We start from the raw sequence: 24,698 nt of genomic DNA, 5'->3' as shown, positions 1-24,698 counted from the left end.
ACAGATTTTTAATCTTCATTTCTCCATATAAAAACAGAGCAACTAAATGGCAAAACCATAAACTCATGGAAAACATTTACAAGTGATAATACATCCCTAGGAACCCCAACATTCAAGAAGGTGGGAGCAAACTACCAAAAGCTTTTTTTTTTTTTTTTTTTTTGAGATGGAGTCTTGCTCTGTTGCCCAGGCTAGAGTACAGTGGGGTGATCTTGTCTCCTGCAACCTCTGTTCCTGGATTCAAGCAATTCTGCCGTAGTCTCCTAAGCATCTGGGATTACAGGTGCCTGCCACTGCACCCAGCTAATTTTTGTATTACTAAGACAGGATTTCACTATCTTGGTCAGGCTGGTCTCAACTCCTGACTTCGTGATCCACCTGCCTTGGCCTCCCCAAAGTGCTGGGATTACAGGCGTAAGCCACCGTGCCCCACCAAACTACCAAAAGCTTAAGACATGTATGGCATCAGCATTATCAATATTTATGTGGATGGGTCAAAAGAAAGTAATGGAAATGAGAACAAAAAAAAAAATTCTAAGTAGTCAACAGATTACTCACTGGAAAGCACAGTGGGGTCAACTTCAGAACTGCAGCTAAAGCTGTGAGGGATTTTCTCCAAACCAATACTGAATACAAGGTGAGTGCAAGGAACCCACAGTCGGATGTGAAGGAGCCCACAGTTGAGCCTCTGTGAACTCTGAAAATGGACCAGCCAGGACTCGCTTGCAGGACAAGAGTCAGCCGTGATAAAATTAAAAAAAAAAAAAAACTGGCCAAGAGCATTGGCTCAAGCCTGTAATCCCAGCACTTTGGGAGGTCAAGGTGGGCAGATCACTTGATGTCAGGAGTTTGATACTAACCTGACCAACATGGTGAAACCCCAACTCCACTAAAAACACAAAAATTAGCCAGGCATGTGCCTGTAATCCCAGCTACTCGGGAGGCTGAGGCAGGAGAATCACCTGAACCTGGGAGGCAGAGGCTGCCATGAACCAAGATCGCGCCACTGCACTCCTGCCTGGGTGACAGAGTGAGACTCTGTCTCAAAACAAAACAAAAAACCCTCAGGTTGAAATTAAAATCAAGCAAGAAAGGAACTAAAGATACAAAACAGAGATGGTCCAAATAAAATGAGAGAGGGGAGCAGAATAAGAAATCTCAGACAGCCAGGTGCATTTTTTTTGTTTGTTTTTTCTTCAGAGTTGGGTTGCCCTGTTGCCCAGGTTGGTCTAGAACTCTTGACCTCAAACGATCCTCCTGCCTCAGCCTCCCAAGTAACTGAGATTATAGGTGCAAGCCACCAAACCTGGTGTGCCATGTTTTTAAATGTTAACTGAAAAGGAGAAACTGTGAAAAAAGAAAAGCTATTCTGAGCCAAACCTTCTTTTAAAAGTTCCGAGAAACTAATTTCACACATATATGAGCAACAGGAAAGTATCAAGGTCAGAATCCCATAAAAAAAACTTTTCTAAAAAAGAAAAAAGAGAGAGAGAATAAAAGACATTAATGTCACGAGATGTGAAAGAACATAAAACAGAAACAGAATAACTAAGAAATAAGGTGACAGAATTCAGAAAAGAATTAGAAATACAGAGGAAATTAATTCCTGAAATTAAAAGGAACCTAAGATCAGCCAAGTAATCACAGAAAATAATGTTTTAAGAGAAACATAAGGTAAAATGGAGAAATAATGTTAAAATAAAAAAGAAATGAAGAGATAAAAATGATTCAAGAAAAAGTCACACAAGGCAGACAGATCATTTGAGGTCAGGGGTTTGAGACCAGCCTGGCCAACATGGTGAAACGCCATCTCTACTAAAAACACAAAAATTAGTTGGGCATGATGGCGGGTACCTGTAATCCCAGCTACTCATGAGGCTGAGGCAGAAGAATTGCTTGAACCAGGAGGTGGAGGCTGCAGTGAGCCAAGATTGTGCTACCGCACTACTGCCTGGGTGACAGAGCAAGACACTGTCTCAGAAAGAAAGAGAGAAACAAAGGGGAGGGGAAGGAGAGGGGAGGGGAGGGGAGGCGAGGGGAGGGGGGAAAAGTGACAAATAATAAAGATGGGCAAAGAAGAGCCAATCTATAGATAATAGGAGTCCCTACAGAAGAAAAGCAAAGCAAGGGAACAGATCAAACACTAAAAACATTTGAAACTACCTATTGAAAGAATACAATATAAACATGAAAATGTCAAGCAAAAATGAGTAACTTTTAAGATACAATCTAGTAAAATCACTGGTATGTAAAGAAAAAATCCTTTTGGCACCTAAACAAAAACAGCAAAGTACTTATAGCTTTTTTTTTTTTTTTTTTTTTTTTTTTTTTTTTTTTTTTTGGAGACAGAGTTTCTCTCTGTCTCTCAGGCTGGAGTGCAGTGGCGCAATCTCAGCTCACTACAACCTCCACCACTCCTGCATTCAAATGATTCTCCTGCCTGACCCTCCTGAGTACCTGGGATTACAGGTGCCCACCACCACACCCAATTAATTTTTGTATTTTTATTAGAGATGGGGTTTTACCATGTTGGCTAAGCTGGTCTCGAACTCCTGACCTCAAGTGATCAACCCGCCTCAGCCTCCCAAAGGGTTGGGATTACAGGCGTGAGCCACCATGCCCAGCCAATATTAGTTTTTCAACAGCAACACTTTATGCCAAAAGAAAATGGAGAATCATATTCAAGATACTTAAGGAAATAAAATGAGTCAAGGATTTCATACCTGGTAAAACTGACTTTCAAGTGTAAAGGGGGTACACAAGCTTATCAAACACATAAGATGTTTACATTAAAAAATAAGGTAAAAATAATTTTTTCTTGTAATGTTAAATTTCCCCCTGTAGGGGAAAGAATAAAATGGAAGAATAAACATGCTTTTAAAACTAAAAGGAAAGAAAAGAAAGAAATGCTATGAAAGAATATATAAAACACTAAAATAGCATCAACCTATTTGAAGAAAAAGTCAAGCCCTGAATTAATCCATATGGAAGCGGGAGGTAAGTGATTGCTGAGGAAAATACTGACGTTTAGGGTCTACTCTTCACCTGATTGTTCTCAATATAAACAGAGTTTTGTTCACGATAAATATTCTCAATATAAACAGAGTTTTGTTCACGATAAATATTTGACCTTTTATTGTATAAATTTAATTTGGGCGGTTTTCATGGGTTGTATAATGCTGGGTGCCTTGGATGCTACTGTCTGTCAGGTGACTTGCTCCTATGAGCTGAGTTCTCACGTCTGTCTACAATAGCTAGCTCTCTCTTTCCTGTCAGCTCTCACTTGGCCTGACGTCTAGCTGCCTGCCTCTGTGATCCTCCCCACATTGTGCAATCTGTTTAGGGATGGGAAACAAGAGAGCCAACTTTGTCAGAAACCTGTGAAATGCACTACTGAGTAAAACAAGTAAGGATCTCTATACTAAAGTGCAAACTGCAGGCTTGACAGCTCTGGGACTGTCTGTCTTCTATGAAAGGGTAAAGCTGCTAGAAGTTTGTTTTTCTTAAGTGTTAAAATAGTTTCCAGATTAGGTCTAAATTACAAATCGTGGTCACCTGCAATACATGTTTATGAACACTAAATCCCAAAAGATAAAATTACTCATAAAGGAGAGTAACTACAATGAGAGCATGTGAGTTTTTCCTTAAACTAAAAGAATTTTTAATATCCCCTTAAATCATACATCTTATACTACATGTTATCATTGCTATGAATTTATCTAATATTATTCTTACCGAGAGTATCTTTAATGAGGATTTCAAGCTTCTGCCCCATGTTGGGTCCTCTCTCCTCTCTTGGATTCTGTACCCGATTTACAATCTCTTGCTTGATGGAGTTGATTACAAACAATAAATTATCTGAAAGACAGAACAAAACACTTGGAACATGTCACTACCATGAAAGGCTTTCCTTTTAATTATGTACAACAGAAGAAATGGAGAATGTGTAAGAAAACATTAAGAAGTAATTATTATAAGCAGCTCCTAACCAAAGAGACTAATTTCAAATGATGTGGCACTTGTTTTTAAAAAAATATCTCAAGATTCGCCAGGTGCAGTGGCTCACACCTGTAATCCCAGCATTTTGGAAGGCCAACACAGGGAGATTGCTTGAGGTCAGGAGTTTAAGACCAGCCTGGCCCAATGGTGAAATCCTGTCTCTAATAAAAATACAAAAATTAGCCAGATGTGGTGGCATGTGCCTGGTAAACCCAGCTACTCGGGAGACTGAGGCAGGAGAATCACTTGAACCCAGGAGGTAAGTGTAAGCTTCAGTGAGCCAAGATCATGCCACTGCACTCCAGCCTGGGTGGCAGAGCAAGACTTCGTCTCAAACAACAAAACAACAACAACAAAACCCTCAAGATTACTGGGTTTGCATTCTTGATAACACACTGTAGCCAGGTGTGGTGGTGTGCAGCTGCAGTCCCAGCTACTTGGGACGCTGAGGCAGGGGAATCACTTTAGCCCAGGAGTTGCAGGTAGTAGTGCACTAGGATGGTGACTGTGAACAGCCACTGTGCTCCAGCTTAGGCACCACAGTGAGATCCCATCTCCAACAGAAAAAAATGGCAATGAAAAAAGACAACACACTGTAGACATGCATCAACGTCCACTATCCTGTAAGCAACTTGCCCTACCACCTGTCTTCATTGCTTTAAGACCTGATAGTGACGGCTATATCGAATCATAGGACCTTAGTAAATGTTTGTTAAATAAATCAAACCAAGTCCCTTAAAAACAAAAGCTTTAAAAACAAATTTTCCCACCTTAAAAACCTTTAAAACAAACAAAACAAAAAGCAAGTTAACCCAAAGTAAGTAAAGGAGGGAACTAATAAAGAGCAGAAATTTATGTAATAGAAAACAAATACACAATAAAAATTAACAAAGCCAAAAGCTGGTTCTTTGAAATGATCTACAACACTGATAACCCCTCACCCAGGTAGCTCCATCATGAAAAGTAAATGATAACACCAATCACTCACATCTGTAACGAAAAAGGTGTTATCGCTTTAGAATCTACAGATATTAAAAAGATAATAAGAAAATATGGTGCTAACAAATTTAACAACTTAGATGAAATGAACAAATTTCTTGAAAACACTATTTAAAATCCATAGACGAAGAAGCCAGGAAAGCCAGGTGTGATGGCTCATGCTTATAATACCAGCACTTTGGGAGGCCAAGGTGGGTGAATCGTCTGAGGTCAGGAGTTCAAAGCCAACATGGTGAAAGCCCATCTCCAATAAAAATAAAAAATACAAAATACAAAAATTAGCTGGGCATGGTGGCAGGTGCCTGTAATCCCAGCTACTCAAGAGGCTGAGGCAGGAAAATTGCTTGAACTCAGGAGGCAGAGGTTACAGTAAGCCAAGATTGCGCCACTACACTCCAGCCTGGGCAACACAGCAAGATTTCATCTCAAAAAAAAAAAAAAAAGAAAGAAAGAAAAGGCTAGGTGCAGTGGTTCACATTTGTAATCCCAGCACTTTGGGAGGCCAAGGCGGGCAGATCACTTGAGGCCAGGAGTTCCAGACCAGCCTTGCCAACACAGTGAAAATCCCATCTGTACTCAAAATAAAAATAATTAGCCAGGCATGGTGGTGCACACCTGTAATCCCAGCTACTCAGGAGGCTGAAGCATGACAATTGCTTGAACCCAGGAGGCAGAGGTTGCAGTGAGCTGAGATCGTGCCGCTGCACTCCAGCCTGGGCAGAGTGATAAACTGTCTTAAAAACAGAAACAAAAACAAAAAAAACCCATACATGAAGAAATAAAGCATCTGAAGAGTTTTTCCTAGTAAAAGAAATGAAATTACCATATGTCTTCCCAAAAGAGAACCAGAAAATTTTAATAGCAAATTCTATCATAAATACAATGAAGAAATAAAATTGATCTAATAAAACCCTGTCAAAGATCATGGTCCAATTAATTCTATGAGGCCAGTATAGCCCTAGTACTGAAACGTTACAAAAAAAAAGAAAAATCATAGATGAATGTCCCTCTTGAATGTTGACACAAAATCCTTAACAAAACACTAACAACGAAATGCAACATACAATATTATGATAGAATAATACGAAATATTAGCAATAGACTCCAATATAAAAAGGAAAATGTAGCTAACCAAGTAGAGTTTATTCCAAGAATGCAGGGTTGGCTTAACATCCAAATATTAGCACATGTAATTTGCCACTTTAACAGGTGAATATGTGATGTATTAACAGAATAAACAAGAACAATATATGATTGTTCCAACAGATGCAAAAAAATTATCAACACCCATTCATAATAAAAGAAACTAGGAACAGAAGGGAACTTTCTCAAAATGATAAAGGACAACTCATCTACAAAAAAGTACAACACAAACATTATACCTAAAGATAAAAGGTTCCCCCTGAGATTTTAAACAAGGCAATCACCACTGTATTTAATATTCTGGCTGTTCTAGACATTTTGATAAGACAGAAAAAGAAAAGGCATAAAGATCAGAAAGGAAGAAATAAAACCATTCCTATTTGCAGATGATAACTGTGTCAGCAGAAAATCCCAGGGAATCTACATACCAACTGCTGGAACTAAGAGTAATATATAAAGCAAAAATATGTTTTATGTATTAATACCAAAGAACTCAAAAATAAAATTTCGCCGGGCGTGGTGGCTCACGCCTATAATCCAAGCACTTTGGAGGCCAAGGCGGGCGGATCACCTGAGGTCAGGAGTTCAAGACCAGCCTGACCAACATGGTGAAACCCTGTCTTTTAAAAAAAAAAAAAGTTTTTTATTAAAAAAAAAAATAAAATTTCAAAAACAATTCCATTTACAGAAGCACTAAAAATATAAAACACTCAGGATTACATCTAATAAATATGTTTAAGCACTCTACACTGAACACTGTAAAAGATGGCAGAGAGAAACTAAAGAAGACTTAGCTAGGTGGAAAGAGATACCAGGTCCATGGATCAGAAAACTCCATTTTAAGATAGTAATTCTCTCCAAATGGATCTAAAGATTCAAAGCAATCCCAATCAAAATTCCAGTAAGCTTTTCTATAAAAGGTGATAAAGTAATTTGAAAATGTATACAGACATGCAAAAGACCTGTAATAGCCAAAACATTTAAACAAAAAGCAAAATTGGAGGAATAACAAGAACTAGCACTACCTGACTTAAAAGGTTTACAGTAATCAAGACAGTTTTGCACAGTGATCAAGACAGTTTTGTATTCACATGGCCAGATGCAGTGGCTCATGACTGTAATCCCAGCTCTTTGGAGGCTGAGATGGGAGCATCGCTTGAGCTGAGGAGTTCGAGACCAACCTGGGGAAGAGAGCAAGACCCTGTCTCTATTTTTTTTAATCTTTTTTTCCTTTTTAAAAATAATTTAAGTAGAGATGAGGTCTCACTATATTGGCCAGGTTGGTCTTGAACTTGTGGCCTTAAGCAATCCTCCCAATTGACCTCCCAAAGTGCTAGGATTACAGGCATGAGTCACCATGCCCAGTCCCGTCTCTATTTAAAAAAAAGAAGTTTTATATCCACATAAAGGAAGATAAATGTATCAATGAAGCAGAATACAACATCTAGAAGTAAACCCATAAATATATGGTCTATTGACTGAACAAAAGTGCAAAAACAATTCAATAGGGAAAGGAAAGCCTTTTCAATGTATGGTGCTTGATTAACTAGATATTTATATGGAAAAAAATGAACATCATCTTTTACCTTATACCATATGCAAAAATTGACCTAAAATAGATCATAAGCCTAAATGCAAAACCTAAAACTGTAAATTCTAAGAAAAAAATACAAGAAAATATTTGTAAATGTTGGAGTTGGCAAAGGTTTCTTACAACACAAAAAATCATGAAATATAAAAAAAAAATGGACAAATTGATTCATCAAAATTAAAAATGTTTGATCTTTGAAAGATGTCAATGAGGGCCGGGCATGGTGGCTCACATCTATAATCCCACTCAGCACTTTGGGAGGCCAAGGTGGGTGGATCTCTTGAGGCCAGAAGTTCGAAACCAGCCTAGACTACATGGTGTAACTCTGTCTCTACTGAAAATGCAAAATTCAGCCAGGCATGGTGTGCATGCCTGTAATCCCAGCCACTTGGGAGGCTGAGGCATGAACCGGGAGCAGAGGTTGCAGAGAGCTGAGATCATTCCACTGGACTCCAGCCTGGGCTGCTAAGCGAGACTCTGTGTCAAAAAAAAAAAAAAAAAAAAGAAAAGAAAGAAGGGAGGAAGGGAGGGAAAGGAGAGAAAGAGAGGGGAGAGGAGAGAGGGGGGAGAACAATGAGGAAAACAAAAAGCCAAGCCAAAGAACTTATATCCAGAATAAAGAATATTTATTTATTTACTTACCTACCTTTTTTTTTTTTTTTTTTTTTTTTAAAGACAGAGTTTCGCTCTTGTTGCCTAGGTGGCACAATCTTGGGTCACTGCAACCCCCGCCTCCTGGGTTCAAGTGATTCGCCTGCCTCAGCCTCCCAAGTAGCTGGGATTACAGCTCCTACCACCAAGCCCGGCTAATTTTTAGTAGAAATGGGGTTTCGCCATGTTAGTCAGGCTGGTTTTGAACTCCTGACCTCCAGTCTCAGTCTCCCAAAGTGCTGGGACTGTAAGTAGGAGCCACAGCACCCAGTCCAGAATAAAGAACCTTTAGAAAAGAAACCAATCTTTTTAAATGGCAAAATATTTGAACAGACGCTTCAGAAAACATATGAATAGTCAATAAGCACAGGAAAGAGGCTCAGTGTTATTAATCAGAGAAACAAAAATACCACAATGAAATACCACCACACACCCATTAGATTTGTAAAAATATGAAGATGGGCGCTGCCATGTGTTGGCAAGGCTGAGGACCAACTAGAACTCTCCTACGCTGTTTTTAAGAATGTAAAATGGTACAGTCAGTTTGAAAAACAGTTTAGTTGTTTCTTATAAAATTAAATAAAGACTTAAGAATCAGTCATTCTACATCTAGGTATTTAACCAACAGAAAACATATGTCTACCCAAATACTTCTACACAAATACTCATAGCCCCTTTGTTATAGCCAAAAACTTGAAACAACCTAAGTATCCATCAACAGGTGAAGAGATAAACAAATTGTAGTATATACGTACAATGGAATACTAGTTAGCAATAAAAAGGATCTAACTACTGATACAGGTAACAACATGGAGGAATTTTTAAATAATTATACCGAGTGAAAGTAGCCAGGCAAAAATGTAAACATATTGTATGATTCCATTAATGAAAGATCTTAGAAAATGTAAATTGGTCTATCGTGACAAAAAGCAGACTGTGGCTACCCAGGGATAGGAGTAGAAAGCGGAATGACAGAAAGGGGAACTAGGAATCTTTCGGAAGAAATGGAAATATTCATTATCTTGATTGTTTCATATATGTATGCATATATGTAAACTAATTGAATATCTATAGAGATACTGTACTTCAATTACACCTCAGTAAAACTGTGAGGAAAACACAGTTTTTATTTCAGCACACAGGATTCCTGTGGTCTGAAATTAATCTCTACCTCTTCAGAGACTGCCTTGGTGATCTGGGGGTTTTGTTCTGTTTTTAAAGAGATGGGGTATTTCTCTATCATCCAGAACAATCCTCCCACCTCAGACTCCTGAGTAGCTGGGATTACAGAAGTGTGTCACAACACCTGGTATAGAAACCAGTGATTTGTTATTCTTCATCTAGCAATACTAAGAAGGGGCCAATCTAAATTGCAGTTGAAGAGGAAAGTGAGAAATAATGGGGGAGAGGGACAATTTAAAAACTACATTCAGGGCCAATATATGTAAAATGTGTCATTGAACAAGGAAAGTACAGCTAACTCCCTAAATCACTTGCAACAAAAATCTGTTTCTTCTCCATGAATAATTGAAAGCGAATACTACTTACTCAAGGATATTTGCACAATAGGGTTCTCCCATACTCAACAGGTTAAAAGTAAATAAACTACGTGGGCGAAGTATATGAACAGACACTTTTCAAAAGAAGACATATATGCAGCCAACAAACATATGAAAAATGCTAATCATCAATGGTCATTAGAGAAATGCAAATCAAAACCGCATTGAGATACCATCTCATGTCAGTCAGAATGACGATCATTAAAAAATCTGGAGACAAAATGCTGGAGAGGATGTGGAGAAATAGGAACACTTTTACACGTTGGTGGGAGTATAAATTAGTTCAACCATTGTGGAAGACAGTGTGGTGATTCCTCAAGGATCTAGAAATAAAAATTCCATTTGACCCAGCAATCCCATTACTGGGTATATACCTAAAGGAGTATAAATCGTTCTAATATAAAGACACATGCACATGTATGTTCATTGTGGCGCTGTTTACGATAGCAAAGACTTTGAACCAACCCAAATGCCCATCAATGATAGGCTGGACAAGGAAAATGTGGCACATATACACCATGGAATACTATGCAGCCATAAAAAAAGATGAGTTAAGTGTCCTTTGAAGAGACATGGATGAATCTAGAAATCATCATTCTCAGCAAACTGACACAAGAACAGAAAACCAAACACCGAATGTTCTCACTCACAGGCAGGTGATGAACAATGAGAACACCTGGGCACAGGGAAGAGAACAACACTCACTGGGCTAGGTAGAAGGGTGAAGGGGAGGGGAGGGACAGCAAAGATGGGAAGGGCTAACTCCAGGAGAAATGCCTGATGTAGGCGACGACCGGGGCAGAGGGATGGAGTCAGCAAACCACCACGGCATGTATGTACCTATGCAACAATCCTGCAGGATGCAGGATATGCACATGTACCCCAGAGCCCAAAGTATAATATTTTTAAAAAAGAAAAAACACTATAAAATCTAAAGTAAAACAGCAGAATAGTTCTCAAGACTTGACAGTGTCCAAGCACACTATGGGGCAGGGAGAGAAAAGGGAAAGGGCTCTCATGCTACCACAAACCTCTGGTTTAGGAAATAGAAGCACTTGGCTCTCAGAAATTGAGTCCAAACATTCAACTCACAAACAGATCCTCCTCCTCTGATGTCATATTCATGAAGGAATTTTCTGGTTTTAATTTTTCCATATAGCCTTCTTAGGGACAAAATACCATCAGTCAGGGTGAAGGGCTAAGAGTTCTATTTCTCATTCTGAGTCAACAAGTTCCCACGGGATTCACAGAGCAGTCTCCAGTGAGCTTTGGCAGTAGGAATCAATAGAAGAAGGAAGTTTGGTGGGATAGGATGAGATGAGTAGTACAGTGGGCCCCTGAAGCTAGTCCCTGCAACCACACCAGTTCATGACATATTAAAACTGATAAAGACAACAGAGTACATTTTTCATAAAGCTAAATTTATCTTCTATTATGAGATTATGACCTTCTCAATTTTTTAAATACTAAAATATTTTTCCTCATATGAAATTATAGTAATACTAGATGATGTTCTTTTTAATGTTCTCAACTGGCAAAATATAAAGTTGGTAAGCCCATGTTCTCAAGTCTCAAAATCTTTTTCAAATTGTAAATCACAAATTCTAGAAACCATTGGGCTGATGGATAATGTATAGTAAGTGTTCCACAAAGAAGTAACAGAGTGGCTTCCAGATATCTAGGAGGCCAGGGCACCACTAACTGAGCTCAAGGTCAAAATGTTTCAAAAGCAAGAAAGAATAATAGGAAAAAGGACAGCTTTGCATTTGAACACACCAACAATTATTTTTATCTAATTCATTTACTGAGTGGCTGCTAATAAATAAAACATGAGTTCATTTCACTCATAAACTTTACAGTTGTAAACTTTACAGTTAAAAAATTCTTTTTCTCCTCTCACCAAAGGAAATAAAATAATAAAGGATTTAGAAAAACTGCACAGTTTATTAAGTACCTATGTGCAAGACATGCTAAACTCAAGAAAACCTCTGGGAACAAATAACTGATCATTTTTCACACTGTTTCACTTTCAGATTCAATTTACCCAAGAACTACATATTGAAGAGGACAATTTTTGAGGCAAATGAATACACTAACTCTTATATTACCAGGCTTAAACAAAGTAAGAGAGAAAAGATGTGTTCTTATCACAGAAAATCAAAATCAGAGCTTCCCATACCCCTGAAGTGCTGTAAAAGGGTTCCAAATGTGTAAGATAATTATCTCCTCAGCTCATAGCGACCTCCTCCCATGAGCAGTCTACTCTTACTATATTCCATGATGCCTCAAAGATGACAATTTTCTACATGTGCTGCAATGTGAAAAGCCAAGAAGCACTTTGGTTTAGATAAAAACTAATCATTTCCAAATAGGTGCTAGAATGGTTGCATTAAGAATAATCTTGGGGCCAGCCTCAGTGGCTCACACCTGTAATCCCAGCACTTTGGGAGGCCAAGGTGGGTGGATCACTTCAAAATACTGAGGTCAGGAGTTTGAAACCAGCCTGGCCAACATGGTGAAATCTTGTCTCTACTAAAAATACAAAAATTAGCTGGGTGTGGTGCCACAGGACTGTAGTCCCAGCTATTCAGGAGGCTGAGGGAGGAGAATCACTTGAACCTGGGAGGCAGAGGTTGCAGTGAGCCGATATCACACCACTACACTCCAGCCTGGGAGACAGTGCAAGCCTCCGTCTCGCGAAAAAAAAAAAAAAAAAAGATTAATCTTGGCTGGGTACAGTGGCTCATGCCTCTAATCCCAGCACTTTGGGCAGCTGAGGTGGGCGGATTGCTTGAGCCCAAAAATTTGAGACCAGCATGAGCAACACAGTTGAAACCCCATCTCTATAAAAAATGCAAAAAAATCAGCCGGGCATGGTAGCGCACTCCTGTACTCCTAGCTTCCCAAAATGCTGTGATAGGAGGATCACCTGAGCCCGGAAAGTTGAGGCTGCAGTAAGCTGTAATCACACTACTGCACTCTAGCTTGGGCAACAGAGTGAGACCCTGTCTCACACAAACACAAAAAAGAGTAATCTGAGACGTGTTAAAAATATGTATTATTGAGTTCTACTTGTACACAATCTAATTCAGGAGATCTGCAGAGAAGCCTAGAAATGTGTATTTTAACCAAGTACACAGACAATTCCAATGAGCAATCAAATCTGAAAAACAGAGATCTAAATTATTCATATAAAACCTAAAATAGCATTATTCAATTTGGGGGAAATATTAAAATCTGTCAACAAAACTGGCTAACCCAGTAACACAATTATAAAATAGAAGTAAGAAATTACTGTGATCTTTTGAGAAATGCAGGTTGCTTTTGCTGTCTATCCTTATAAAACTTTCCATATCTTTTACAGGGAAAAAAAAAAAAAAAAGAAATTACTGTGGTCACATGTGGATCAGCTTGTTAGTAGACAGATGAGATTTTGATTGGGAGGTCACCAGTACAGAATCTTATACTAAAAGGAGGACAAGAATGAAGGAAAGCGAGCATGTAGCTTACCAAAAAGATAAATATATAGAAGGCTAGCCAAAAACTAGGCAGAATACAGGGAACGCAAATCACAAAACAAAGAAAAGAGAGTGATCAGCAAATCGATAGGTGGTTAATCAACTTCTTAAAACTTTAGGTTTACCATATTCTGTGTTGAGGCCCCATAATTTCACTTTATTAGCTTCATATTGGGCTTTCTTCTTTAACCGACAAGCTCTGTGAAAGGAAGGAGCAATTAGTTCACTTTCTTTTTCTTTAATTTTAATTTTATTATTTTTAATTATGGAGAAGGTGTCTCACTATGTTGCCCAGGCTACTCTTCAACTCCTGGCTTAAGTGACCCTCCCTTTTTGGCCTCCTGAAGTGCTGTGATTATAGGCATGAGGCGCCATGCCCAGTCTGCTTTCCTTTTTAAGTGAATATTTGTCTTTCATTTTCTAACAGCAACCCAAAACCACTGCCTACTGACGTTTATCAAATAACTGAGTTACCAGAAAACACAGCATAATCATTTATGCAAATTGATTTTTAAAAATTTAGCACACATTTAAAAATAAAGCTATGATCAGTACACACCTATTAAAGTGGCTAAAAAACAAAAACAACCAAACAAAAACTGAAAATACCGCAAGTTGTAGAGGATGTAAAGCATGGGAAACCTCACGTTGCTAGTAGGAATGTAAAACAGTACATACAGCTACTTGGAGAATAGTTTGACAGTTTCTTATAAACATATATGCTTGGATACTTATCTAAGAGAAATGGAAACTTATATTCACACAAACATGTTTAACTGAATGTTCATGGTGGTTTTATTCATACTTGCCAAAAACTGGAGGCAACCCAAATCCCCTTCAACTGGTGAATGGATAAATTGTAGTATATCCCCACCAAAGGAATACAACTCAGCAACCAAAACGAAAAAATTATTACTCCAGGCAACAATACGGAAGAATCTCAAATGTGTCATGTTGAGTGAAAGAAGACAGATTCAGTTGGTTGTGGTGGCTCATGCCTGTAATCCCAGCACTCTGGGAGGCTAAGCTGGGTGAATCACTTGAGGTCAGGAGTTTGAGACCAACCTGGGCAATATGATGAAACCCTGTCTCTACAAAAAATACAAAAATTAGCTGGGCGTGGTGGCTCATGTGTATAATCCCAGCTACTTAGGGAACTGAGGTGGGAGGATAGCTTGAGCCTGGCAGGCAGAGGTTGCAGTGAGCTGAGATCAGGCCACTGCCTGGGCGACAGGGTGAGACTCTGTCTCAAAAAAAAAAAGGAAGACAGATTCCATCAAAGGCCACATACATATTCTGTATTCCATCTACATGACATTCTGGAAAAGGCAAAACTATGGAGACAGAAAACAGATCAGTGGTTTTGAGGGGCTTCAGGTGCAGGAAGGTGCTTGCTTTTACAAAGAGGCATAAGGGAACTTTTTAAGATAATGAAATTGTTCAATATCTTGATTGTGGTGGTGGTTATATGATTGGATGTGTTTGTTAAACTCATAAAAGTATATACATTAAAAGGTATACATTTTACTGTAAGTTATAGCTCAATAACTCTGACTTACTAAAAACAAAAAATAAAGCTATGAACTTTTTTTTATTGTTATAACATAATGCACCACAGTCCATTCATCCTTCCCCCTCTGAAAATTTTTTTCCATAAAACATAAATACCATCTATTTTCAAAAGAAAAATTATAATATTCTCATTGTAGTATTTATAAAAGAAAAATATAATTTCTGAATAATGGTTGAAATGTTTGACCTTCTATAAAAACTCACTTAGGGCCTAACCTCACCTCCTAAACTTTCTTCACATAAGTGAACATTATTAGCATTTACCTGGAAGCCAGCTTATTTTTTTCCTTCCTTGACCTTGGCCGGGCTGTTAAGGGAAGCTCACTGACTGGAGTCAGGTCACTAATCACCTTATTCAGCTTTCGAAGTTCATTGCCTATCTGGAGGAGTTTTTTAGGATTTGGAGTCAGGTCTTCTACATCAGTTCTCCGTGACTTCTTTACTGCATATTTTCCTACAAACAGTTTATAAGAAGTTTAAGTTAGATCACTTTAATTAACAAGAGACACATTTTTCACAACCACATTTTTAGCCACTCCCCACCACTACCTTTTCTTTTCAGAAGTCAGCAAGCTTAACAATCTATCCTAGAAGGGCTAGCCTCTTCTCCTTCCCATCTTGTGGCTCAGGAAACAGGGGTGATATGGCAGAGTTCTAACTTTTTCCAAGTTCTTCCGTACCCTAGGCTTCTAGTCCCAGAATGACAGATTCTTAATTATCTGCATGGCATACTAAGCACCTCAAATCAGGATCAGAGTGTAAGTTCAATTAAACACCAAAATCAGGACTAGGGTATAAGATACAGTCAGAAGAGAGTTTAGAGATTTTACCCAAACCAAGATGTTTCTGATGCTATTCCTGAAAATTGTCAGACATACACATTTTTGTACTGAACTCGAAAATCCAACAAGCATAACCTTGTTTAAAAGCTCTTCTTTGGGCCAGGTGCAGTGGCTCACACCTGTAATCTCAACACTTTGGGAGGCCAAGGTGGGTGGATCACCAGAGGTCGGGAGTTTGAGGCCAGCCTGACCAACATGGTGAAACTCCATCTCTACTAAAAATACAAAATTAGCTAAGCATGGTGGCGCACCCCTGTAATCTCAGCTACTCAGGAGGTTGAGGCAGGAGAATCACTTGAACCTGGGAGGCGGAGGTTGTAGTGGGCCATTGCACTCCAGCCTGGGCAACAACAGCAAAACTCCATTTCAAAAAAAAAAAAAAAAAAAAAAAAAGTTCTTCTTTGGTTGCTTTGATAAATAACATTATAGAAGACCCAAGGGGTCTTGGTCTATCATTCCAGGCAAAAGGGATGGCTCTGTCCTCTAAACTCCTATAACTTTTCTAGTACCCATCATATGCTACTTGGAATTATTGACTGGACTTAATGTTTCATTTCCAGTAGAAAACTTATCTGAGGGTAAAAACTTGGTAATTATTTACTGAGAGACAATATAGTACACCTGGATGCTAGTGGAAAGGGCAAATGAGGCACAAACATATGTCAGATGGAATTTGTGTCCTCAAAAATTCTTAGCAACTCCCATCTGTATGATGAGTAAACAGCCTGCTTACTGACCATCATGCTTACTAGTAGTTCCCCTCTCCACTTTTTTCAGTAGACTCTGGATTTTTTTTTTTTTTAACTCAGAGCAGAAGAACTAGAAATTTTATATTTAAAAATAACATTTGTGCAGAATAAATTCTACTTAATGACAGCTTCCTGAGTTCACAATTCAAAATTTGACCTACCTAAGATGGTCACTTTTAAAAATTTTTTAGAGACACGGTCTCACTCTATCGCCCAGGTGGAGAGCAGTGGCACAATCACAATTCATTGCAGGCTTGAATTCCTGGATTCAAGGGATTCTTCCATCTCAGCCTCCCAAAGTGCTGGGATTACAAGCATGAGTCACAGCACATGGCCTGAACTACTTTATAAAATTCCTCTGATTCCTCCTCTAGGTATTCAACTCTTCTCTACTACTCCTTTTCTCTATAACCACCCTTCCTTTCTTTTCTTTCCTTACCCTTTTATCCCCACTACCATTTGAATTCCAGTCCCCCCAATTACATTCAGATCTGGGGATTAGATAAGAATTCAAGAGAACCTGTTCACTTTCTCCTCAACCCTTCTGGTTATAGCAACTGTGACAGATCAGAAACCAGCAGTCAGTTCCTGGATGAGGTAAGTAGATTAAGAAGGGACTAGAAATGAAATCATGTTTGCACAGTCCTTCCTCCCTGCTTAGGTGAGGACTCCTAACACTGGTAAAAGCTATTTGTGAGTGATGCAAAGCAGTAAGGCAAATGTAGCAGCTCTACAGTCCCCACCTCCAGTTTGCTAGGAAGAGTTGAATGCCTAGGTACACAGAGTAAGAATTATGGATTAGTATCACAACTTAAGGGACAATAAATATCTGACTGCAATTCCCTCTTACCATGATGTAAGCCATTTTTCTGATACATATTACTTGGCAAGGTATCTCGGTTCCACTCAGATGGTCTCAGCATCCTCTCTTGCTGTGATGGTGTAAGTTGTTCACTATACTCCCAGAAGTATCTTCTTTTACCTCTCTTCCGTGACGATATTGAAGTCATCTCCTTCAAATCTTCTACAGAATCATTTTCATAGCCTTAAAAAAAAAGTTCCCCCAATTTTTAAGCTCCATAAATTTCAATAAGTCAATCAGGACAAACAAAAAGATCCCTTCTATTTGTAACTTGGTATATTTCCTTGCATATGAAAACATCATTGGCATGTCAAAGATAATAAACTAGGTCTGTAAGAGAACTTTTAATATGTAAATCCCTAACTCATAAAACATTCAGAGATTAATAAACATAGGTAACTACACTGTTAATCTTCCCTGGGTTTCTCCTTAATTTTTTATAAATTAGTACATGATACTATTTTTATTACCTTCATACAGGATTAAGAAAACAATTACAGGATAGCTACAGGATTATCAAAAGTACCATCAGATAATAGTACTTAGACACATATATCATGACTTTATTAAATGTCTTCCTTCTAATATTTATGTATCTGAAACATCCCAGACAGAAAGATATGTATATTTTAGTATTTTTTAATTATTTTTTCTTTTTAAAAAAATTTTTGTACGCTGGGAAGAGTGGCTCACACCTATAATCCCAGCATTTTGGGAGGCTCAGATGGATAGATCACTTGAGGTTAGGAATTCAAGACCACCCTGGCCAGCATGGCAAAACCCCATCTCTACTAAAAATACAAAAATTAGCCAGGGCGTGGTGGTGCACGCTGTAATCCCAGCTACTCGGGAGACTGAGGCACAAGAACCACTTGAACCCAGGAGGTGGAAACTGCAGTGAGTTGAGACTGTGCCATAGCACTCCAGTCTAAGCAATAGAATGGGACTCTGTCTCAAAAAAAAAAAAAAGTTATTTTTTAATTTTCTTTTAATTATTTATTTATTTTAAGCAAGATCTCACTATGTTCCCCCAGGCTGGTCTTGAACTCCTAGGTTCATTAGCAGCCCCTCTGGCCTTGGCCTCTGAAAATGTTCGGATTACAAGCATGAGCCACCATGCCTAGCGGTGTACATTTCTATGATAGCGTTCTATTGCGCAGAATTTTATGAGGTTACATTAGTTTTCTTCCTACTTCTCACCCTACTTTTGGAAAAGCATAAAATATGACAGTTCTCACACTGGTTATCAGATAAAAACTTATATGCCTACTCTAGTTAATATTTTATTGAAAGCTATTTGTATTAACTTCATTTTTTTTTTTTTTTTTTTTTGAGACGGAGTTTTGCTCTGTCACCCAGGCTGGAGTGCAATGGCACAATCTTGGCTCACTGCAACCTCCACCTCCCGGGTTCAAGCGATTCTCCTGCCTCAATCTCCCAAATAGCTGGGATTACAGGCGCCTGCCACCACACCTGGCTAATTTTTGTATTTTTAGTAGAGGCAGGGTTTCGCCATGTTGGCCATGCTGGTCTGGAACTCCTGACCTCAGGTGATCCACTAGCCTCAGCCTCCCAAAGTGTTGGGATTACAGGCGTGAGCCACCACGCCCAGCCATTAACTTCACTTTTTAAGAATGGGGGATTCTCCTGACTAATGGGAAGTTTCAGAAAATACTTAATTCTGAGTTGCTAGAACTGTTGGTCAGACCCAATATTGAATGACCCAATATTGAATGAATATGCCATCAGAGAATGGCCACCTCTGATGTAATCCAGGTCATTAATGCTAGGTACATGAGGAAGAGGAAATGGGCTACGCAAAGAATGTACACAATCCAAACCTAAGGTAAGCAGAAAAAATGAGGCAGCATTGGTCCTACGTAAAATGGTCATTCTTCCCTCCTGAAAACATAAGAAGGTGATATGTTTGCTTTGAGGAAAAGTTCAAATTTTGGAATTTTACTAAATTTTCTCCAAACAAAGAATGAATCAGGAGTATGCTTCCATTTATATAATATTCTGGAAAAGGAAAAATTATATGGACACAGTGGTTGCCAGGAGTTGGCAGTGAAGGAAAGGGATGACTATAAAAAAAATATGAGGGGCAGGGTGCAGTGGCTCATGCCTGTTATCCTAACACTTCGGGAGGCCCAGGTGGGTGGATCACCTGAGGTCAGGAACTCAAGACCAGCCTGGCCAACATGGCGAAACCCCATCTCTACTAAAAATACTAAAATTAGCTAGGCATGGTGGCACACACCTGTAATCTCGGCTCCTCAGGAGGCTGAGGCAGGAGATGACTTGAACCTAGGAGGTGGAGTGCAGTGAGATGAGATCATGCCACCGCACTCCAACCTGGGCAACAGGAGCAAGAGTCTGTCTCAAAAAATAAATAAATGAAAAATAAAAAGGCCCTTGTTACACTAGGTAAGCAAAAATTACTGGCTCATGTAGATTACCCTAGTTTGACTGTGAATACCTCCACAGGCAGATGTACTGACCAAAACATTCCCACCTTCCTATCAATGTCAGTAATTGGTGTTCCACACTTAAGCCTACCCTAGCCCAAAGCATAAGGGAAATAATTTTACATATAGCTTCCTCAGCTCTGTGTGTGCGTGTGTGCGTGCGTGCGTGTGTGCGTGTGTTTAACATCCTCCTGGATGCTTTATTTGATATGCTCCCTTAGATAGTAACTACCTTTGCCTCTCCATGGGGACCTGGAACTCTGGCAAAACACTGTCCCTGGTTAGGAAGGAGGTTATGAGCTCCATTTATACACCTAAAATGCTCATGGAGGCTTGACATGATTTGACACAGCTGGGACTGAGTCAGGCCTCACAACTCAAGGGGACTCGTTCCAAGTTGGCTTCCCACTTTTCTTGTGCCTAATTAAATAATCTGAATAGATTTTTTCCTGCACATATTTCTCTCATTTACTTATTTATTTCTTTTTCTTGAGATGCAGTCTCGCCTTGTCGCCCAGGTTGGAGTGCAGTGGCACGATCCTGGCTCACAGCAACCTCCACCTCCCTGGTTCAACAAATTCCCCTGCCTCAGCCTCCCAAGGAGCTGGGATTACAGGCACACACCACCACGCCCAACTAATTTTTTTGGGTTTTTTGTTTGTTTGTTTCTGAGATGGAGTCTGGCTCTGTCACCAGGCTGGAGTGCAGTGGCACGATCTTGGCTCACTGCAACCACCTCCTCCCACGTTTAAGTGATTCCCCTCTCTGGGCCTCCCAAGTAGCTGGGACTACAGGCACATGCCACCACATCTGGCTAATTTTTAAAACATATTTTAGTAGAGACAGGTTGTCACCATGTTGGCCAGGATGGTCTCAATCTCCTGACCTCGTGATCCACCTGCCTTGGCCTCCCAAAGTGCTGGGATTACAGGCATGAGCCACCACACCCAGCCTCCCAGAAGTAGCCATCAGTTTTCTATGACTTAATATAACAACATTTCCTAATAGCATACACCATAAATTCACCATCACAAACACACATATTCTTTCTCTTTCTCTCTCTCTCTCTCCCCCTCCTCCACCGCCCCCAAATTTGTTGCCTAAAGCCATCCACCTTTCTTGAGATGGAGACTTGCTCTGTCACCTAGGTGGGAATGCAGCAGCGTGATCACAACTCACCATAGCCTCGACCTCCTGTGCTCAAGCAATCCTCCCTCCTCACCCTCATGGGTCACCAGGACTACAGGCACATGCCACCACACTGAGAAAATTTTTGTATTTTTTGTAGAGACAGGAGTCTCCCTATGTTGCCCAGAGTGGTCTTGAACTTGGGCTCAAGCGATCCTCCCACTTCAGCCTCCCAAAGTGTTGAGATTACAGGCTTGAACTACCATGTGCAGCTACCATCCACCTTTCAATATAGAGACTACCAATGATCAAAAAGAATGAAAAAAATTATGCCCCTGGATCACTGGTCTTGCACTTGCGGTCATTAAATATTTCTCAAACTAGGTTCTGAAGAACACTATTATCATAAGATATGGCTTTACCCAAAGTGAATTCTGTAGTCAGGTAAGTTTAAGAATCTCTCATCCTGTATACCTGTCTTGCCAAATCACAGCACACAAAGACACATTAAAAGACTCTAAGAAATCATAACAGTAAATAAACTCACTTAACACTGTTCCACGAAGATAAAGATGTCTACTTTTTTCATCTCTGTATAGCCAATACCTAATATATATAATGCCTTCCACAAAAGTAGGTACTCAAAATTTTATCAATGATTTTGTTTAACGCAACATTTCCCATTAAGCCCTTTCCCTTTTCTTTTCACGTGATAGACTATCATACTGATCTGATTCCTATCTGACATGATTTACAAAAAAAAAGTAAGAAAGACCACATTTACTGCCTAAAATTTCAATCACACATCTCTGGTTAGTACAGACTACTGTCAATAAGCTGGTACAGTCAACTGTGAAAATTATTAGTGAAGGTTACAAAATAAATTCTCATTCTGGGACCCCAATTCTTAGTCTTACAACCATGTAATTTCATGACCCTAAACAATTGTAGCCTGTCCACAGAAAAGACTATTGAAATTTGGGAGCCAATCCAGAAAGGAGACTAAAACTCCATTTTGCACCTTTCCTAAAACTTTGTAGGCTCATGAACTGTTGTAGCCAAGTGCCAAGAAACAGCATCAAGGGAGCTAGTTATCACAAAAGGGCCTTTGTAAACTGTCAGCTATAAATTAAACCAATCAACCCACCCTAAACTACCACTGAAGAAACTATAGCTATCCTTACTCTTTTGCTACAAAGAATTTCTTCCTGTTCCTCACCAGTAACTCGCTTTTGCATCTTTAAAGTCACTTATTTAGCTCTTCTAGGAAAAGGAGAAAATTTTACTAGCAAAGGTGAATAAAGCCCAAATAATGCCACAAAATTGTGTTAATATTATGTTTAAAGCATGCTGCTCATTAACATTTGTGAGAACTGTCCAAATCATACCAATCAAAAGAGTATTACTTCAAAAGTCCACTGAAGGTTAATGAATTAAACGCCATCTACAAATTTAGGATAATTGTCAAATAGGTCCAAGGAGAGAATTTGACCCTCTCAAATGCCAGATAATGTATAAAGCCACTGCCTTGTTATGTAAGAACAACATGTAACAAATAAGGTTTCTCCTACAAGTCAAGAGAAGAGAATGTGACGTGACAGGACAACTATAACACTAGTTCTGCCTCCCTGTGAGAGTCACAGGGATGAGAAAATAAAAATGGGGATCAATTAACCATGTGATCTCCCTTAACAGATCCCCTTATCTCTCAACATATACAGAGGGAATGAAGTCAAGGGATCAAGGATGAATTTAGAGTGGAGTTAAAGATCAAAGAAAACTGTGGCCCCAAGTTCCAAAATGGTTCCCATGGACCGAAGCTAGCCCCAACAGAACCAGAACACAGGCCCACCCCGGCACCAAGCCAGCAGCTGCAGATCTAGGCTTAGGGCCCACCCACCCCTAGAGACCTGGACTCCAGGCCCACACCCCCAGTCCCAGTTGACAAGTCTTCCCCAGTAGACCGCCACGCCATGCTGGTACCTGTGGAGTCGGGACCAAGTCCACCCCCACAGATACAGGTGTCAGGTAAGGTCTCATGGATTCAGGCTCAAAGCCTAACCTATAGCCAGGTCAACTCCTATGGAGCCAGGTATCAGACTGGCCCCAAATGACCCATACTCCAGGCCTGCTTCCACAGTTCTAGACACCAAGATGACCTCTACAGACCCAAGCCTCAGGCCCCCCTGCCCGCTGGCTCCAGCAATAGGCCAGCCTACCCAAGGACTCCAGGAGCAAACTTGACTGCAGAGCCCTTCAGCAAGTCCACCCAGAACCTCAAGATGGGCTGACAAGTGAAGGGCTTTCCTTGGCAAAGCCAGTCTATACAGACTGGAAGAGGTGGCCATAGGTTTAAGTGTACAGACACCAATTCAAAGCCACAAGGATCACAAATAATCAGGGACAAATGACACTAGCAAAGGAAGAATATTAAGCACCAGAAACTGATCCAAAATAATGCAGATCTATGAACTTTCTAAAAAAGAATTCAAAATAATTGTATTAAAGAAGCTTAGTGAACAACAAGAGAACATGGACAATGAAATGCAATATAGAGCTAAAGAACACAATGACTAAACTGAAAAATTCCATAGGGTGACAAACAGAAGACTTCATCTAACAGAAGGGAGCAGTGAACTCAAACACAGGTCATTTGAAATTATCCAGTTAGAGGAACAGAAAGAAAAAGGAATGAAAAACAGTAAAGAGACCAGGCATGATGGCTCACACCTGTAATCCCAGCACTCTGGGAGGCCGAGGCAGGTGGATCACGAGGTTGGGAGCTCGAGACCAGTTTGGCCAACATGGTGAAACCCCATCTCTACTAAAAATACAAAAATTAGGCTCGGTGTGGTGGCTCATGCCTGTCATCCCAGCACTTTGGAAGGCTGAAACAGGCAGATCACTTAAGGTTGGGAGTTCGAGACCAGCCTGACCAACATGGAGAAACCCCGTCTCTAATAAAAATATAAAAAATTAGCCGAGTATGGTGGCATATGCCTATAATCCCAGGTAGTTAGGAGGCTGAGGCAGGAGAATCGCTTGAACCTAGGAGGCGGAGGCTGCTGTGAGCCAAGATCACGTCATCGCAATCCAGCCTGGGCAAGAAGAGCAAAAACTCCATCTAAAAAAAAAAGAGTAAAAAAGTCTAGAGGATTTATGGGACACCATCAAGCAAAATGAAATGCACATTATAGGAATAGTAAAAAAAAAAGTAAAGAAAGAGAAAGAAAGGGGCAGAAAGCTTATTTAAAGTAATAATGTCAGGCCAGGCATGGTGGCTCACACCTGTAATCCCAGCATTTTGAGAGCCCAAGACAGGCGGGTCATTTATGGTCAGGAGTTTGAGACCAGCCTGGCCAACATGGTAAAACCCAGTCTCCACCAAAAATACAAAAATTAGCTGGGTATGGTGGTGGATGCCTATAATCCCAGCTACTCAGGAGGCTGAGGCAGGAGAATCACTTGAAAGCAGGAGGCAGAGGCTGCAGTGAGTCAAGATGAAGACCAGCCTGAGTAACTAGTGAGACCCTATCTCTCAAGGGGGGGGCGGAAAAAAGACCTTCCCAGAAAACAAAAGCTGAGGGAGTTCATCACCAGTAGGCCTGCTTTACAAG

At 39.8% G+C, this 24,698-nt stretch overlaps 1 protein-coding gene across 4 annotated transcripts in view; it reads right to left on the bottom strand.

The window, feature by feature from the left end:
- CREBRF (CREB3 regulatory factor) overlaps nucleotides 1-24,698 on the bottom strand; it is an 84,819-nt gene that overhangs the window by 8,777 nt on the left and 51,344 nt on the right. For all 4 annotated transcript variants that reach the window (XM_032260370.1, XM_032260368.1, XM_032260371.1 and 1 more), the window contains 4 exons: nucleotides 17,474-17,668; nucleotides 15,297-15,486; nucleotides 13,586-13,659; nucleotides 3,736-3,858 (listed from right to left, as the gene is read on the bottom strand). In XM_032260370.1, coding sequence (XP_032116261.1) covers nucleotides 3,736-3,858; nucleotides 13,586-13,659; nucleotides 15,297-15,486; nucleotides 17,474-17,668 — 582 coding nt within the window. The remainder of the gene's footprint in view (nucleotides 1-3,735; nucleotides 3,859-13,585; nucleotides 13,660-15,296; nucleotides 15,487-17,473; nucleotides 17,669-24,698) is intronic.

This window comes from Sapajus apella, unplaced genomic scaffold (genome assembly GCF_009761245.1).
Source record: "Sapajus apella isolate SASKATOON/1434 unplaced genomic scaffold, GSC_monkey_1.0 scaffold117, whole genome shotgun sequence".
NCBI lineage: Eukaryota > Metazoa > Chordata > Mammalia > Primates > Cebidae > Sapajus > Sapajus apella.
The sequence above is the reverse complement of the archived record's forward strand: the minus strand, read 5'-3'. Positions and strand labels throughout refer to the sequence as shown.